General features: G+C 44.1%; 1 protein-coding gene across 4 annotated transcripts in view; it reads right to left on the bottom strand.

The window, feature by feature from the left end:
- The window catches only part of CCER2 (coiled-coil glutamate rich protein 2), a 32,611-nt gene extending 17,656 nt beyond the window's left edge, over positions 1-14,955 (bottom strand). The window contains exons 1-3 of one of the 4 annotated variants that reach the window (XM_056540191.1): positions 14,691-14,955; positions 10,936-10,982; positions 4,097-4,190 (exon numbers count right to left, since the gene is read on the bottom strand). In XM_056540191.1, the coding sequence (XP_056396166.1) occupies positions 4,097-4,190; positions 10,936-10,982; positions 14,691-14,736 (187 nt within the window). In that variant the 5' untranslated portion in view covers positions 14,737-14,955. Of the gene's footprint in view, positions 1-4,096; positions 4,191-7,151; positions 7,279-10,935; positions 10,983-14,690 lie in introns of those variants that run through there. The other 3 variants (XM_056540190.1, XM_056540193.1, XM_056540192.1) reach the window with 3 other exon arrangements.
- Positions 14,956-16,860: the final 1,905 nt, after the last annotated feature.

Below are 16,860 nucleotides of genomic sequence, written 5' to 3' on the forward strand. Positions count from 1 at the left end.
CTGTAACAAACCTCCTCCTCATGAAATCTCCTTACTACTGGGGTGACATACTGTAACAAACCTCCTCCTCATGTAATCTCCTTACTACTGGGGTGACACACTGTAACAAACCTCCTCCTCATGTAATCTCCTTACTACTGGGGTGACACACTGTAACAAACCCCCTCCTTATGTAATCACCTTACTACTGGGGTGACACGCTGTAACAAACCTCCTCCTCATGTAATCTCCTTACTACTGGGGTGACACACTGTAACAAACCTCCTCCTTATGTAATCTCCTTACTACTGAGGTGACACACTGTAACAAACACCCTCCTCATGTAATCTCCTCACTACAGGGGTGACACACTGTAACAAACCTCCTCCTCATGCAATCTCCTTACTACTGGGGTGACACACTGTAACAAACCCCCTCCTCATGTAATCTCCTTACTACTGGGGTGACACACTGTAACAAGCCTCCTCCTCATGTATTCACATTACTACTGGGATGACACACTGTAACAAACCTCCTCCTCATGTTATCTCCTTACTACTGGGGTGACACACTGTAACAAACCTCCTCCTCATGTAATCACCTAATACTGGGGTTACACACTGTAACAAACCTCCTCCTCATGTAATCACCTAATACTGGGGTGACACACTGTAACAAACCTCCTCCTTATGTAATCACCTAATACTGGGGTGACACACTGTAACAAACCTCCTCCTCATGTAATCTCCTTACTACTGGGGTGACACACTGTAACAAACCTCCTCCTCATGTAATCTCCTTACTATTGGGGTGACACACTGTAACAAACCTCCTCCTCATGTAATCTCCTTACTACTGGGGTGACACACTGTAACAAACCTCCTCCTCATGTAATCTCCTTACTACTGGGGTGACACACTGTAACAAACCTCCTCCTCATGTAATCTCCTTACTACTGGGGTGACACACTGTAACAAACCTCCTCCTCATGTAATCTCCTTACTACTGGGGTGACACACTGTAACAAACCTCCTCCTCATTTAATCTCCTTACTACTGGGGTGACACACTGTAACAAACCTCCTCCTCATGTAATCTCCTTACTACTAAGGTGACACACTGTAACATCCTCCTCCTCATGTAATCTCCTTACTACTAGGGTGACACACTGTAACAAACCCCCTCCTTATGTAATCACCTTACTACTGGGGTGACACACTGTAACAAACCTCCTCCTCATGTAATCTCCTTACTACTGGGGTGACACACTGTAACAAACTTCCTCCTTATGTAATCTCCTTACTACTGAGGTGACACACTGTAACAAACACCCTCCTCATGTAATCTCCTTACTACTGGGGTGACACACTGTAACAAGCCTCCTCCTCATGTATTCACATTACTACTGGGATGACACACTGTAACAAACCTCCTCATGTAATCTCCTTACTACTGGGGTGACACACTGTAACAAACCTCCTCCTCATGTAATCTCCTTACTACTGGGGTGACACACTGTAACAAACCTCCTCCTCATGTAATCACCTAATACTGGGGTTACACACTGTAACAAACCTCCTCCTCATGTAATCACCTTACTACTGGGGTGACACACTGTAACAAACCTCCTCATGTAATCACCTTACTACTGGGGTGACACACTGTAACAAACGTCCTCCTCATGTAATTCCCTTACTACTGGGGTGACACACTGTAACAAACCTCCTCATGTAATCACCTTACTACTGGGGTGACACACTGTAACAAACCTCCTCCTCATGTAATTCCCTTACTCCTGGGGTGACACACTGTAACAAACCTCCTCCTCATGTAATCACCTAATACTGGGGTGACACACTGTAACAAACCCACTCCTCATGTAATCACCTTACTACTGGGGTGACACACTGTAGCAAACCTCCTCCTCATGTAATCTCCTTACTACTGGGGTGACACACTGTAACAAACCTCCTCCTCATGTAATCTCCTTACTACTGGGGTGACACACTGTAACAAACCCCCTCCTTATGTAATCACCTTACTACTGGGGTGACACGCTGTAACAAACCTCCTCCTCATGTAATCTCCTTACTACTGGGGTGACACACTGTAACAAACCTCCTCCTTATGTAATCTCCTTACTACTGAGGTGACACACTGTAACAAACACCCTCCTCATGTAATCTCCTCACTACAGGGGTGACACACTGTAACAAACCTCCTCCTCATGCAATCTCCTTATTACTGGGGTGACACACTGTAACAAACCCCCTCCTCATGTAATCTCCTTACTACTGGGGTGACACACTGTAACAAGCCTCCTCCTCATGTATTCACATTACTACTGGGATGACACACTGTAACAAACCTCCTCATGTAATCTCCTTACTACTGGGGTGACACACTGTAACAAACCTCCTCCTCATGTAATCTCCTTACTACTGGGGTGACACACTGTAACAAACCTCCTCCTCATGTAATCACCTAATACTGGGGTTACACACTGTAACAAACCTCCTCCTCATGTAATCACCTAATACTGGGGTGACACACTGTAACAAACCTCCTCCTTATGTAATCACCTAATACTGGGGTGACACACTGTAACAAACCTCCTCCTAATGTAATCTCCTTACTACTGGGGTGACACACTGTAACAAGCCTCCTCCTCATGTATTCACATTACTACTGGGATGACACACTGTAACAAACCTCCTCATGTAATCTCCTTACTACTGGGGTGACACACTGTAACAAACCTCCTCCTCATGTAATCTCCTTACTACTGGGGTGACACACTGTAACAAACCTCCTCCTCATGTAATCTCCTTACTACTGGGGTGACACACTGTAACAAACCTCCTCCTCATGTAATCTCCTTACTACTAAGGTGACACACTGTAACATCCTCCTCCTCATGTAATCTCCTTACTACTGGGGTGACACACTGTAACAAACCCCCTCCTTATGTAATCACCTTACTACTGGGGTGACACACTGTAACAAACCTCCTCCTCATGTAATCTCCTTACTACTGGGGTGAAACACTGTAACAAACCTCCTCCTTATGTAATCTCCTTACTACTGAGGTGACACACTGTAACAAACACCCTCCTCATGTAATCTCCTTACTACTGGGGTGACACACTGTAACAAGCCTCCTCCTCATGTATTCACATTACTACTGGGATGACACACTGTAACAAACCTCCTCATGTAATCTCCTTACTACTGGGGTGACACACTGTAACAAACCTCCTCCTCATGTAATCTCCTTACTACTGGGGTGACACACTGTAACAAACCTCCTCCTCATGTAATCACCTAATACTGGGGTTACACACTGTAACAAACCTCCTCCTCATGTAATCACCTTACTACTGGGGTGACACACTGTAACAAACCTCCTCATGTAATCACCTTACTACTGGGGTGACACACTGTAACAAACCTCCTCCTCATGTAATTCCCTTACTCCTGGGGTGACACACTGTAACAAACCTCCTCATGTAATCACCTTACTACTGGGGTGACACACTGTAACAAACCTCCTCCTCATGTAATTCCCTTACTCCTGGGGTGACACACTGTAACAAACCTCCTCCTCATGTAATCACCTAATACTGGGGTGACACACTGTAACAAACCCACTCCTCATGTAATCACCTTACTACTGGGGTGACACACTGTAACAAACCTCCTCCTCATGTAATCTCCTTACTACTGGGGTGACACACTGTAACAAACCTCCTCCTCATGTAATCTCCTTACTACTGGGGTGACACACTGTAACAAACCCCCTCTACAGCGGTTCTGGCTGGGCGGGTGCTTCAGATGCTGGCTGGTTACTAACTTTCTTGCAGCAGGCAGAGCGGCGCCCCCATAAAGAGTGCGCTCTAGGCAGCTGCCTATTTTGCCTATAGGCAGAACCGGCCCTGAGTGGGTGCGGAGGAAGCAGTTGTACCTAACTCTGGTTGTTGGGCATGAAGGCCGCTCTGCCACATAAGAAGACACCAGTGGTACAAATGGCACATGGTAGGGGAGGGAAACATACGGTAGAAGAATAGGATGTGGTGGACATAGAAGCAGATCAGGGATTATAGCAGATGGCTCCCAACCTTCTTTAAGTATTCGGATGCAGCTACTGCTGACTCGCTCTGGCCCAGGTGAAGACAACGATTCTGCCAGGACCTCCATGATGCACCTTGTCACCTACAGGAAGAAAGGGACATAGATAACCCAGCGAAATGTTCTGCGAGTACTCTGATCCCAGAGGGGTTTAGTTATCAATTTAACATATTATCAATAAAATAGCAACTCTAGTTATAGGTGAATATCTGTGTAGATCCATATTGTTGTATACAAACTGTTCCAAACGCTGGAGCCGGCGACGGGAGCTCGTGACGCCATAGCCCAGCCCCCTCAATGCAAGTCTATGGGAGGGGGCGTGACGGACGTCACGCCCCCTCCCATAGACTTGCATTGAGGGGGCGGGGTGTGATGTCACAAGGGGCGGAATCATGATGTCACGATACTCCGGCCCCGTGGTCGTGAGGCTTCAGACACGGTGCGATCATCGTTTCGTGCAGCTGAGACAGGCGGGTGCTGCATGAGAGATTGCGGGGGTCCCCAGCAGCAGGACCCCCGTGATCAGACACCTTCTCCCCTACTTTGTGCATCACCACTCATTACTAGTGTTGAGCGCGAATATTCGAAATGCAAATTTTTACCGCGAATATCGGCACTTCCCGTTTTCGCAAATATTTAGACTATAGTGATATATATTCGTAATGACAAATATTCGTTTTTTTATGCAAATATTTATGCGAATATCGGCACTTCCAGTCTGGACGCTGATCCCTCCCTTCTTTTAGGTGAAAGATATAATTCCATTACGAATTTTTGCATGACAAAAAAAAACGAGCATAGCGAATAGACGAATTTCGCGAACATAGGACGAATATTCATCCATATATTCGCAAAATATTGCGAATTCGAATATGGCCCCTGCTGCTCATCACTACTCATTACAGTACATTTGCCAGGCTGGGTATTCTCCTACCAGTCCCCACAAATGTCCTGTCCTGTGTACATCACTGCTCACTATATTCGGCAGGCCAGGCACTCTCGCAACTGGGCCAGCATACATGTACTGCATCTGTGTACACATCGCCTCTCACTAAGTGCAGCATAAAATCACTTGCCCGGGTTCTTCTTCACCCAGCCCAGCATATGTTTAAAGGGGTATTCCGGGAATTTGTTTTATTTGACTATGCTACAGGGGCTGTAAAGTTAGTGTAGTTCATAATATAGTGTCTGTACCTGTGTGTGACGGTTTTCTCACAATTCTTCTGTGATTTTCACCCTAATATGTATTTTTACCAGCATACAAAATGACTGTTGTCTAGGATTTTTCCCAGCTTGCAATGCGGCCGAGACCTGACATCACTAGTCAGCTGATGACAGGGAGCCTGTCTGCTCCAATGGGTGGAGGGATCAATCTGCTACTAATGCAACAGCTGTAGGCACCCTGATTGAAAACCACAGGTCTGCAGCTCATTTATGTTTCAATGGGTGGGGTGGCTGATGTGTGGGAAGGAGGAAAATAGAATTGTGGAATTTGTAGTAAAAAAAAGAACAGTCAAACAGGAAATACAAGTTCACAAAAAGCTAGCCACAGTATTATGGTAATCTCACAGCATAGCCATTTAGCCCCAAGACAAGCGCAGATCCTTCCTAAGCATGTCCATTACTGTCTGCCAGGTACGTACTAAAGTCATCTTATGGTGGAGAACCCCTTTAATGAGCGGTGATGCATACAGTCCTGTATGCATTGCTGCTTAGTGTACAGGAGCAGGAAGCCCGGACTTTGACAGGAGTCCCTGCTCCTTTGAGTACTTTCTGTGCCATGCTGTGCCAGTGATTTGGCCATGAGAAAAGTGTACCAAGCTGCTGAACTGTTTGGCGTCAGCGACATCTGTACGGAACTGAATTTTAGTTGCAGAAATATCTGTATTGGATCTGCTCTATGTGAATAGAAGTTGTTTGGAATAAAGGAAAAACATATACATATATATCTTTTAGTGTGGATATATATATATATATATATATATAGATAGATAGATAGATAGATAGATAGATAGATAAAGATATTGGGGGAAAATTATCAGAACCTATCCAGAGGAAAAGTTGCCCAGTTGCCCATAGCAACCAATCAGATCACTTCTTTCAATTTGCAGAGGCCTTGTTAGAAATGAAAGTAGCGCTCTGATTGGTTGCTATGGGCAACTGGGCAACTTTTCCTCTGGACAGGTTTTGATAAATCTCCCCTATTTTGCTTTGCATTTCTCATACACCGTGCCCTTATGGTCCATAAACTGTGTCTGGTAGTAGAGCTATTGCCTGGTCAAGTGAATAAACTGCAATACTAGACATCGCCCATAGACAAGAGTGGCGCTGTTTCTAGAAAGAAAAAAAAAAACAACGCAGATCCTTTTCCTCTAATGCTGGAAAACCCCCATGTAATATAATAAGTGTAATAAACGTGTATCATAGAAAACCAGGTGCGGTCGGTCCGTCACGTGCCGCCTGTGGTCTGCGGGAGGATTTTGCTACTAATTAAGCCGCTGTAAATTTGTCGCCTCTGCCCTGGGAGTTCAGTGCGTCGATTCTATTGAACAGCGACCTTCTGTCTGGTTTCAATCAGCTTTACAGCTTTTTTTGTGTAATTGTGACAGCTCCTTCTGTAACATGATAAATGACACTAAGTGAACACCAGAATGTGAGCGAAAACATTTCCCGGGTCCTAAAGAAACCGTATATACTCGAGTATAAGCCGAGGCCCCTAATTTCACTCAAAAAACCCAGGAAAAGTTATTGACTCGACTATAAGCCTAGGGTGGGAAATACATCATCCCCCCATGTCATTATCCAGACCCCCGTCTTCATCCCCCCCGTCTTCATCATCACCACCTGTCAATCCCCTCATCAGTGGTCTTCAACCTGCGGACCTCCAGATGTTGCAAACCTACAACTCCCAGCATGCCCAGATAGCCATCGGCTGTCCGAGCATGCTGGGAGTTGTAGTTTTGAAACCTCTGGAGGTCTGCAGCTTGAAGACCACTGCGGCTTTCGTCATCATCCAGACCCCCCCCCCTTTAGTTTTCTACTCACCTCCCCTCGGTGGGAAGGAAGGGTGAGCTGGTCCGGGCCATCTATGCTGCAGGGACCGTCCGGTGGGGAGGGTTAGTCGTTCCGGGCTGTCCTTTTTCACTGTGGGGTCCTCTTCTCCACTCCGGGCCCCGGACTAGTGACGTTGCCTTGACAACGACGCACAGGGATGTTCATGCGCAGGGAGGCTGCGCATGAACGTCCCTGTGCATCGTCGTCAAGGCAACGTCACTAGTCCGGGGCCGGAGCGGAGAACAGGGCCCTCCCGGTGAAAAAGGACAGCCCGGAACAACTAACCCTCCCCACCGGACGGTCCCTGCAGCATAGATGGCCCGGACCAGCTCACCCTTCCTTCCCACCGAGGGGAGGTGAGTAGAAAACTAAAGGGGGGTCTGGATGATGACGAAAGCCGCAGTGGTCTTCAAGCTGCAGACCTCCAGAGGTTTCAAAACTACAACTCCCAGCATGCCCGGACAGCCGATGGCTGTCCGGGCATGCTGGGAGTTGTAGTTTTGCAACATCTGGAGGTCAGCAGGTTGAAGACCACTGATGAAGGGATTGACAGGCCAAGAATTCACTCGACTATAAGCCGAGGGGGGCGTTTTTAGCATGAAAAATCGCGCTGAAAAACTCGGCTAATACTCGAGTATATACGGTATGTTAATAATGCGATAGACATTGATAGGGCTGTACAGGATTAATGGGGTTTTACGAGATTTTTATTTTATTTTACTATGCTACAGGGGCTGTAAAATTAGTGTTGTCATGCTGGGAGTTGAATTTTTGCAACATCTGGAGGGCCACACTTTGAGACCACTGTTTTAGAGAATAGGACTTTATTCCTATCAGGTGGATTTTTTATTTCAATTTTAGATGTTGGTGGACTAGAAAATTGACCCATGTATTGCCTGGTTAGAGGTTGTACCCAATGAAAAATTGATTTTCTTAGGAAGGTCTATTGATGATCAGCAGATCATTGGTTCTCCTGCTGCTAGGATCCCATTAATCAGTTATGAAAGTGAACCTCACATATTTTTTACTCCACTTATCAGGTTCCTTTCCTCCCAACCTTAAAGACTACCTGTCATCAAACCATATTTTCTAAACTAACTCAGATTATATTCACTAACGACTCCTAACACCCCCTCCTGCCCTAAAAAAAAAACCCAAGCTTTAAAAAAGCTGTGTATCATACCTTTCCCCTTGCTCACATTGCCTGAGCTCCCAGCAGGAGAAAGTGGGCGTTCCCCAGCAGGGGCGACATCACTGAAGCCTGCGAGAGCTGTGCCTCGCCATGCCCAGTACGCAATTCCTGAGTTTGGACTTCTGCAAGTCCGGGTGGAGACCAAATTAACAGTTTGGGAACAGAACATTGCCACCTAGTGGACGTTTTTTCAATCACATTAAATACATATAAAGGTTGAGAATTTTAACAGCAAGTAAATAGCAAAGTGTCTTATAATTACATTAGGAACAATATAGTAAAAGTTTAGTTTGGTGACAGGTACTCTTTAAATGTATCTACAGACAGACCAGCTCACTGAGAGATCTGGTTTCATGCTGTTCATAGAGGTCTATGGAGAAGGATAGGGAAATAGTAGGAAGTTGCTGAATAGAGACAGAGGCAGAGAGACACAATGAGGCTTGAGTAACTTGTAGTGAGTGTTGTATCTCACCACAGTACTCGATTCACGGCTTACACTGCTCTATAATGTCCTCCATTCTGCTGCTGCTTCTGAGGGTGTGCTATAGAGATATAGGTTATAGACATATAATGGCCAGAAATAGTGCCACTCCTCATGTACACACACACAATACCTTATCCTGAAAAGCTACTGGTATAGATCCAATCGAAAGCAGAGCAAGGTCACTAGGGAAGAAGACTTCATTGACCTTTGTGAATCCAGTGGACCTGAAATCTACTGTGAAGTATAGCTGCCATACACAGTCTCTCAATGTATGGATCTCACCATTCTTCAGTGAAAGTTTAAAGGGGTACTCCGGTGGAAAACTATTTTTTCTCAACTGGTGTCAGAAAGTTAAACAGATTTGTAAATTACTTCTATTAAAAAAAATCTTAATTCTTCCAGTACTTATCAGCTGCTGTGTGCTCCACAGAAAGTTATTTTCTTTTTGAATTTCCTTTCTGTCTGGCCACAGTGCTCTCTGCTGACACCTCTGTCCATGTCAGGAACTGTCAAGAGTAGGAGCAAATTCCCATAGCAAACCTACTTAGCCTGCTCCTAACAGTTCCTGACACAGACAGAGGTGTCAGCAGAGAGCACTGTGGTCAGACAGAAAGGAAATTCAAAAAGAAAAGAAATTCCTCTAGAGAATACAGCAGCTGATAAGTACTGGAAGGATTAATATTTTTTTAATAGAAATAATTTACAAATCTGTTTAACTTTCTGGCACCAGTTGATTTAAAAAAATGTGTTTTCCAGCGGAGTACCCCTTTAAGGTCGAGCAGATGTTTAATGTAGGGTATTGTATGGCTACTCTTAGGTGGGTCATGTCGACATTTCTAAATAATAAAATGACATGGACAAGTTGCATCGATCATTTTTCGAGACGAATTGGAGACAATTGACACCACAGGCGCTGACATCCCTCATAAAGATATCAGATTTTCTTTTTCAATCACTACTAGAAGTTTCTGAACACATTGAATAGTGAAGTTTGAGGCAGAACTTGTAGAGTATTCCAGCAAATTAAAGGAATACTCCGGTGAAAACCTTTTTTCTTTTAAATCAACTGGTGGCAGAAAGTTAAACATATTTGTAAATTACTTCTATTAAAAAATCTTAATCCTTCCAGTACTTATTAGCTGCTGAATACTACAGAGGAAATTCCTTTCTTTTTGGAACACTGATGACATCACGAGCACAGTGCTCTCTGCTGACATCTCTGTCCATTTTAGCAACTGTGCATAGCAGATGTATGCTAAGGGCAGCATGGTGGCTCAGTGGTTAGCACTGCTGCCTTGCAGCGCTGGGGCCTTGGGTTCCAATCCTACTAAGGACAACAATAAATAAAGTGTTGTTATTATTATTATTATTATTATTATTATTATTATAACGTCATCAGAGAGCACTGTGCTCGTGATGTCATCAGAGAGCATTCCAAAAAGAAAAGAATTTCCTCTGTAGTATTCAGCAGCTAATAAGTACAGGAAGGATTAAGATTTTTTAATAGAAGTAATTTACAAACATGTTTAACTTTCTGCCACCAGTTGATTTAAAAGAAAAAAGGTTTTCACCGGTGTACCCCTTTAATGGCCTCCAAATTGTTTGGGAACAGGAGATCGCTGCTTTCATTTTGCAGAGGCCTGGTTAAAAATGAAAGCAGCGATCTGATTGGTTGCTATGGGCAACTGGGCAACTTCTCCTCTGGACAGGTTTTGATAAATCTCCCCTTTAAAAACTGCAAGTGCGACCAACAGCCCCCGGCTTTGAGTTGTTGACTCCTAACAACTGGAGAGCCATTGGTTGCTATAGACCAGTGGTCTTCAACCTGAAGACCTCCAGATGTTGCAAAACTACAACTCCCAGCATGCCCGGACAGCGAACGGCTGTCCGGGCATGCTGGGAGTTGTAGTTTTGCAACATCTGGAGGTCCGCAGGTTGAAGACCACTGCTATAGACAGTGCACATATTTTAGATGTACTCTATAACATATACAGTATATATATATATATATATATATATATATATATATATATATATACACACTGTATATGTGATGTGTAATCAGATAACGCCTATACTTATGTATCCGAGACGCTCACCTTTTCTTCTTCTTCAGACAGCTGGCTGGACAGCGGCATGGCCGAAACTAAGGGGTAAAAAAGGCAAAAATGTCATCTTCAAGTTGGTTAATACTTTTAACTCTATTGGTGCTTTCTACGATGCTTTATGATAACTATGACTATTATGGTTACTAGAAAGAAGCGATACTGAGGTCCGTTTCCGATTTCATTCTGCAAATCTGACGGTCAGATGGTTTCGGTTCAGCACTGCCCCCAAATTCCCTGTGATTACCCATTGCTAGCATACACAGGAGCAGGGAATCCAGTTAAAGACAGGAGTCCCTGCTTTTGTAAGGTACAGTGATCCCTCAACTTACAATGGCCTCAGCATACAATAGTTTCAACATATAATGGTCTTTACTGGACCATTGTAACCTGAAACCAGACTCAACATACAATGTACGGACAGTCCAGATCTGTGATACCTGTCAATGGCTGGCAGAACTGACCAATCAGAATGGGCATTCGCTGTTAAAACCCCTGTATTACTGAAGTGTATGCACTGACTGGTGTCTGGTAGTGCCCCCTACAGTACAGGGAGGTATTACTTGTTCTGTACTCTTTACCTGTACCAGGGTTAGCTGCTCCTTTGGACACCAGGTGAGGGCAACTCCATGTTAGGCTGGGTTCACACTACGGTTTGTAATTACGGCTCCCGTATACGGCTGGGAGGAGGGGTGGGCGGGGCTTAATCGCGGCGCCCGCACTCAGTCGTATGGGGAACCGTAGTTAATGTATGTCTATGAGCCGACCGGAGTGAACCGCAGCCTCCGGTCGGCTGTATGCGGTTTCCCGACCGCAGGCAAAAACGTGGTTGACCGCATACGGCTAAAAAAGCAGCCGACCGGAGGCTGCAGTTCACTCCGGTCGGCTCATAGACATACAATAACTACGGTTCCCGAATACGGCTGAGTGCGGGCGCCGCGATTAAGCCCCGCCCACCCCTCCTCCCAGCCGTATACGGGAACCGTAATGACAAACCGTAGTGTGAACCCAGCCTTACTTTTTTAGGACATTGTATGTACAGTACAGGACCCTGAAGAAGCTCCTGTCCTCTACATAGACAGTGATTTACAGCTCCCAGCAGATCCTTCTTACTTTTATATATAAGGATTTGCTTTATCTATATTAGTTATCTACTTAGTTTTATTTAATCCTCACATTTTCCTATTTTTGGATGATATTTTGGTGGCTTCAGAAGCAGGTTTCCATAGAGTTATGGTTTCAACATACAATGGTCGTCCTGGAACCAATTCGTATTGTAACTTGAGGGACCACTGTACACTAATGGCCCGGCCCAGAGAACATACTTAAAGGGGTACTCCACTGCTCAGCATTTGGAACAAACTGTTCCGAACACTGGAGCTAGCGCCGGGAGCTTGTGACGTCATAGCCCCGCCCCCTCATGACGTCATGCCCCATCCCCTCAATGCAAGTCTATGGGAGGGGGCATGACAGCCGTCACGCCCCCTCCCATAGACTTGCATTGAGGGGGCAGGGCATCATGAGGGGGTGGGACTATGACATCACGAGCTCCCGCTCCAGCATTCTGAATAGTTTGCTCCAAATGCTGAGCAGCGGAGTACCCCTTTAACATAAGCTGTGATGGATAGAGCATTGCTACTTAATTCTAGTCTGCTCAGTGTAGAGGAGCAAAAAAAAAATTTTTTTTTTTTGTGTGAAATTTTTATCAAATTCGATTTGTGCCAAATGAATTTGCTTATTTCTCAGAGTGTCGGATCTGGATACCCAGTCAGTGGAGAAGATCCTTGACCACATCAACCTGACCCTTCCATAGATGTCCAATCTGGAAGCTTTTGTGTAAAGACCCAGCTCATAAAATACAGGGAAGAAAGCGAAAGGACAACAGATATCACGCCCATGGCATTGAGAAGACAAAAACATGCAGAAAGGGTCACCAGAAGACAATATGAACTTCAGGTCACCATAAAAACTAACCTGTCATAGACGTCCAAACTGTAACTTTAATATTTTGTGTAAAGACCCAGCTCATAAAATACAGGGAAGAAAGCGAAAGGACAACAGATATCACGCCCATGGCATTGAGAAGACAAAAACACGCAGAAAGGGTCACCAGAAGACAATATGAACTTCAGGTCACCATAAAAACTAACCTGTCATAGACGTCCAAACTGTAACTTTAATCTTTTGTGTAAAGACCCAGCTCATAAAATACAGGGAAGAATTTAGAAAGGGGAAAGATGGCAAAAGGACTACAAGGAACATGATGGATGAAGCAACCACAGATATCACGAGCATGGCATTGATAGGACAAAAATAAACATATGGGGGGGGGAGGTTTATTATTGCTTTTAGAGCATTTTTTTTTGTCTATGTTTTGGCGCAGTTCAGGCGCAAGCAGCATATTTAGCGACTTTTATACGTCTTATGATATAGACAGTTTTACAGCAGAGCTGCGCAAAATTCATCATCCTGCTGCACCTTCTTGATAAATAAGATGGACGCTAGTCAAACCCACCACCCAAATAAACGTGGGGAAATAGCTCTACCGTAGACATTCTGTGATAAATCTGGGCCTTGGTCACCAGAAGTCAATATAAACTTCAGGTCATCATAAAAACGAATGGATATAGGCCCAGATTTATCACAGAATGTCTACGGTAGAGCTATTTCCCCACGTTTATTTGGGTGGTGGGTTTGACTAGCGTCCATCTTATTTATCAAGAAGGTGCAGCAGGATGATGAATTTTGCGCAGCTCTGCTGTGGTGGGAAAAGCTCTACCACATACACTTTATCTAGACGCTTGTGAGGGAGGGAAGTAGACACTTTCCCGGGTCCTGAATTTCACAGAGCTGCCGGGACATTTTTACTTGCATTTTAGATGCTACAATCAAATTTGATTGTGGTGTCTAAGGGGTTAAAGCCAGGCATCACCGTGATCAGTGGTGTCTGGCATTAGAGACGGGTCCTGGTGGCAGATAGCCGCCAGGACCACCCAGCTATGACCCGCGCTCAGCTCCTGAGAAGGGGATTGACACGCTGTTGTCCACGAGAGGTTAAAGGTTGAATTGTGGAAGGTAGAAGTGATTCTCACGCCTACTGGTAGGTGGTGCAGCTTTGCGCCTAAAAAAGTACCTTTGCGCACAAAATAGGAACTTTTGACAAAAGTCGCAAATGATAAATACGGGACCACTGCAGGGTCAAAAAGAAAAAGTTCTACGGGCAGGAAAAAGAGTGAAACTGTCTATATCAAAAGACGCATAAAAGTCGCTAAATATTCTGCTTGCGCCTGAACTGCGCCAAAACATAGACAAAATAAATGCTCTAACAGCAATGATAAATCTCCCCCATAATGTACAAAAATGGTAGATGTAGCCACGGTTGCCAACCACAAATGTAAAGCAATCTATCCTAATAATATATTGATGGTGACAATTCTCCTTATAGAACATCTTATAGCGATAACCGTAATTACCGCGAATACAGACAATAAACTCAAGGGATTATAATGACATTATCTGCGATAGATCATGTATAATATATGAACCTAGGAATAGGAAATGTGTCCCTGGAGGTTGACGTGTATTTTTTAAGGTCACGTATTTGGAATATAAATGGATTTTTAATAAGTTCTTCTTCTCGGGGATCTCTCCAGTCTTGTCATGTATTATTGCAGATCCGGGTCTCACCTTGGAGGGGTCTCCATCGTCAGAGCGGAGGGGAAGAGCACTTGGCAGCCTGCAGTTCTTACCTTGCATGCAGACAGCTGCTAGCAGTAAACACGTCACAGGACCCATTGTGGATGTGCGGCTGCTGCTGGTGATGATGATGGTGGTGGTAGTAGTGGTAATCCTTCAGCCCAGGCTGTTGTGACGCAGACACAGGAACGATGCAGATAGCCGGAGCCCCGGGCTGGACCACAGTTTGCACAGTCTCTCTGTAGCTGCGGATTATATAGCTGGCAGAGTGCAATGAGAATGTCGTCATATTGACACCCCCTCCATCTGCCTGCTTGTTACCTGTGGCTCATTGTACACCCCCTCCCAAGCAGGTGGCTCCATCCATCATAAATAAGCAATCCATCACCTTATTTCTTTCCGCTTATAGCTGAGTGCACATATGCATTAAGGCAGAAAATATATAATATAATATATACAAATAAATAAATAAGGCATATATTGAGGAAAAAGTGGGATGGCACCACCAATTCGGTATAATAATATAGCCCGAGAAACGATAAATATTTTACCTAGTGAGTGGGGGAGAAAAAAGACCAATAGGGGTGCACATGAATGAAAAATAGCTTTCGTTTAATAGATGCGAGGAAGAAAAATTGATGGCACTCACCTATAAAATGGTAGACTTTATTGATTCTTTAAAAACGGTGCTGGCTCATGACTGGTCGGGAGACAGAAAAACCGCTGCAGCGGTTTTTCTGTCTCCCGACCAGTCATGAGCCAGCACCATTTTTTAAAGAATCAATAAAGTCTACCGTTTTATAGGTGAGTGCCATCAATTTTTCTTCCTCGCATCAAATAAATAAATAATATGGCGGGGAATTTAGATCACATGTATATTGTGTTACACAGTATAAAAAAGCATTAAAAAGGTAAACTCCAATAACAAATAATCCCATTGCAATTGTTCATTATCAAGTCTTACTTTTTGGCCAAGACCACTGCCCTAGTTTCACCCATGACTCCCTCCGAGGTTGGATCTTACATATCCACAGTACAGTAGAAGTATAGAATTAAAAACAGGAGGCACAGAGAGAGTGTCAATTGTTGCCCACCAATGTCTTAAAGGGTATTCCAGGAAAAAAATGGCTCCAGAAAGTTAAACAAATTTGTAAATGACTTCTATTTTAAATTTTTAATCCTTTCAATAATTATCAGCTGCTGAAGTTGAGTTGTTGTTTTCCGTCTGGCAACAGTGCTTTCTGCTGACATCTCTGCTTGTCTTGGGAACTGCACAGAGTAGAAGAGGTTTGCTATGGGGATTTGCTTCAAAACTGGGCGGTTCCCGAGACAGGTGTCATCAGAGAGAACTTAGACAGAAAAGAACAACTCAACTTCAGCAGCTCATAAGTACTGAAAGGATTAAGATTTTTAATAGAAGTAATTTACAAATCTGTTTAACTTTCTGGAGCCAGTTGATATATATATATATATATATCTCAAAAAGTTTTTTCCTGGATAACCCCTTTAAACACTTGAAGTGCCCCCTCATTAGAAAAAAAATGAAGAAGAAGTTTTGATCAGTCAAGGTCTGAATGTTCAGACCCCAACGATCAGCAGAAGAAGCAGGGAGATGCCAGCACTTAATGGGGTACTACAGTGGAAAACTTTTTTTTTTTTTTTTAAATCAACTGGTGCCAGAAAGTTAAACAGATTTGTAAATTACATCTATTAAAAATCTTAATCCTTCCAGTACTTATTAGCGGCTGTATACTACAGAGGAAATTATTTTCTTTTAGATTTATTTTCTGTCACGACCACAGTGCTCTCTGCTGACACCTCTGTCCATTTTAGGGGAGCCTATGTTTGCTATAGGGATTTTCTTCTGCTCTTGACAGTTCCTCAAGAAAAAAGGACGGACCCTATGGAGGCGCTGCTCACGACCAAAGTATACAGCACAAAAGTGTAAAGAGAAAAGTGCCAAAAGGCACTGTATTTATTTGCTTCCAATAACGCGTTTCAGAGGGTATCTCCTCCTTCATCAGATTAGCATCATGCCAATGGAAGTAATTTACAAAAAAAAAAGTTTTCCACTGGAGTACCCCTTTAAGCACTTTGCTCCCTGGCTCGCAGCAATCTCCATCCAGCATCCAATCTCCAGCCTGTCTGCCATTGCTTTGTTGTTCTTTTCGTCTGCTTGTCTGTTTATTGTATTGTGCTTTCGTTAACTCTTGACAGATCACG

This window comes from Hyla sarda, chromosome 9, assembly GCF_029499605.1.
Source record: "Hyla sarda isolate aHylSar1 chromosome 9, aHylSar1.hap1, whole genome shotgun sequence".
Classification (NCBI taxonomy): Eukaryota; Metazoa; Chordata; class Amphibia; order Anura; family Hylidae; genus Hyla; species Hyla sarda.